Genomic DNA, 269 nt, shown 5'->3' on the forward strand with positions numbered 1-269 from the left:
GGCTGCGGCGGAAGCTGCGCTCCCACGAGACGGAGCCCTCCTGCGCCGCCAACGGCAGCACTCGCTTTTTGAGTCTTTTGTGTCGCGCAGATCTTTCGGGAACTTTTTTGAAAAACTTTTCTTCCGAAATCTTTTTGGAAGAGTTCCACGATTACATAAAGCTGCATCTGCAGCACTGGGCGGTGGTGTACGACCCGGAGGTGAGTCCGTTGCTGGCGCTGTGCCGTTCGCGGCTGCCCGCTGCGCCTGCTGCTGCTGCTGCTGCTGCT

The 269-nt window shown here is 58.7% G+C and overlaps 1 protein-coding gene across 1 annotated transcript in view; it reads left to right on the forward strand.

The window, feature by feature from the left end:
- Window positions 1-200, forward strand: part of ETH_00033825 (uncharacterized protein) — a gene marked incomplete at both ends in the record, with an annotated part of 815 nt that extends 615 nt beyond the window's left edge. The window contains one exon of the mRNA XM_013375006.1: window positions 1-200. Within this exon, the coding sequence (XP_013230460.1) occupies window positions 1-200 (200 nt within the window).
- Between the last annotated feature and the right edge of the window lie 69 nt (window positions 201-269).

The sequence above is a fragment of the Eimeria tenella genome, genomic scaffold (assembly GCF_000499545.2).
Source record: "Eimeria tenella Houghton genomic scaffold, Eth_scaff2464, whole genome shotgun sequence".
Taxonomy (NCBI): Eukaryota; Apicomplexa; class Conoidasida; order Eucoccidiorida; family Eimeriidae; genus Eimeria; species Eimeria tenella.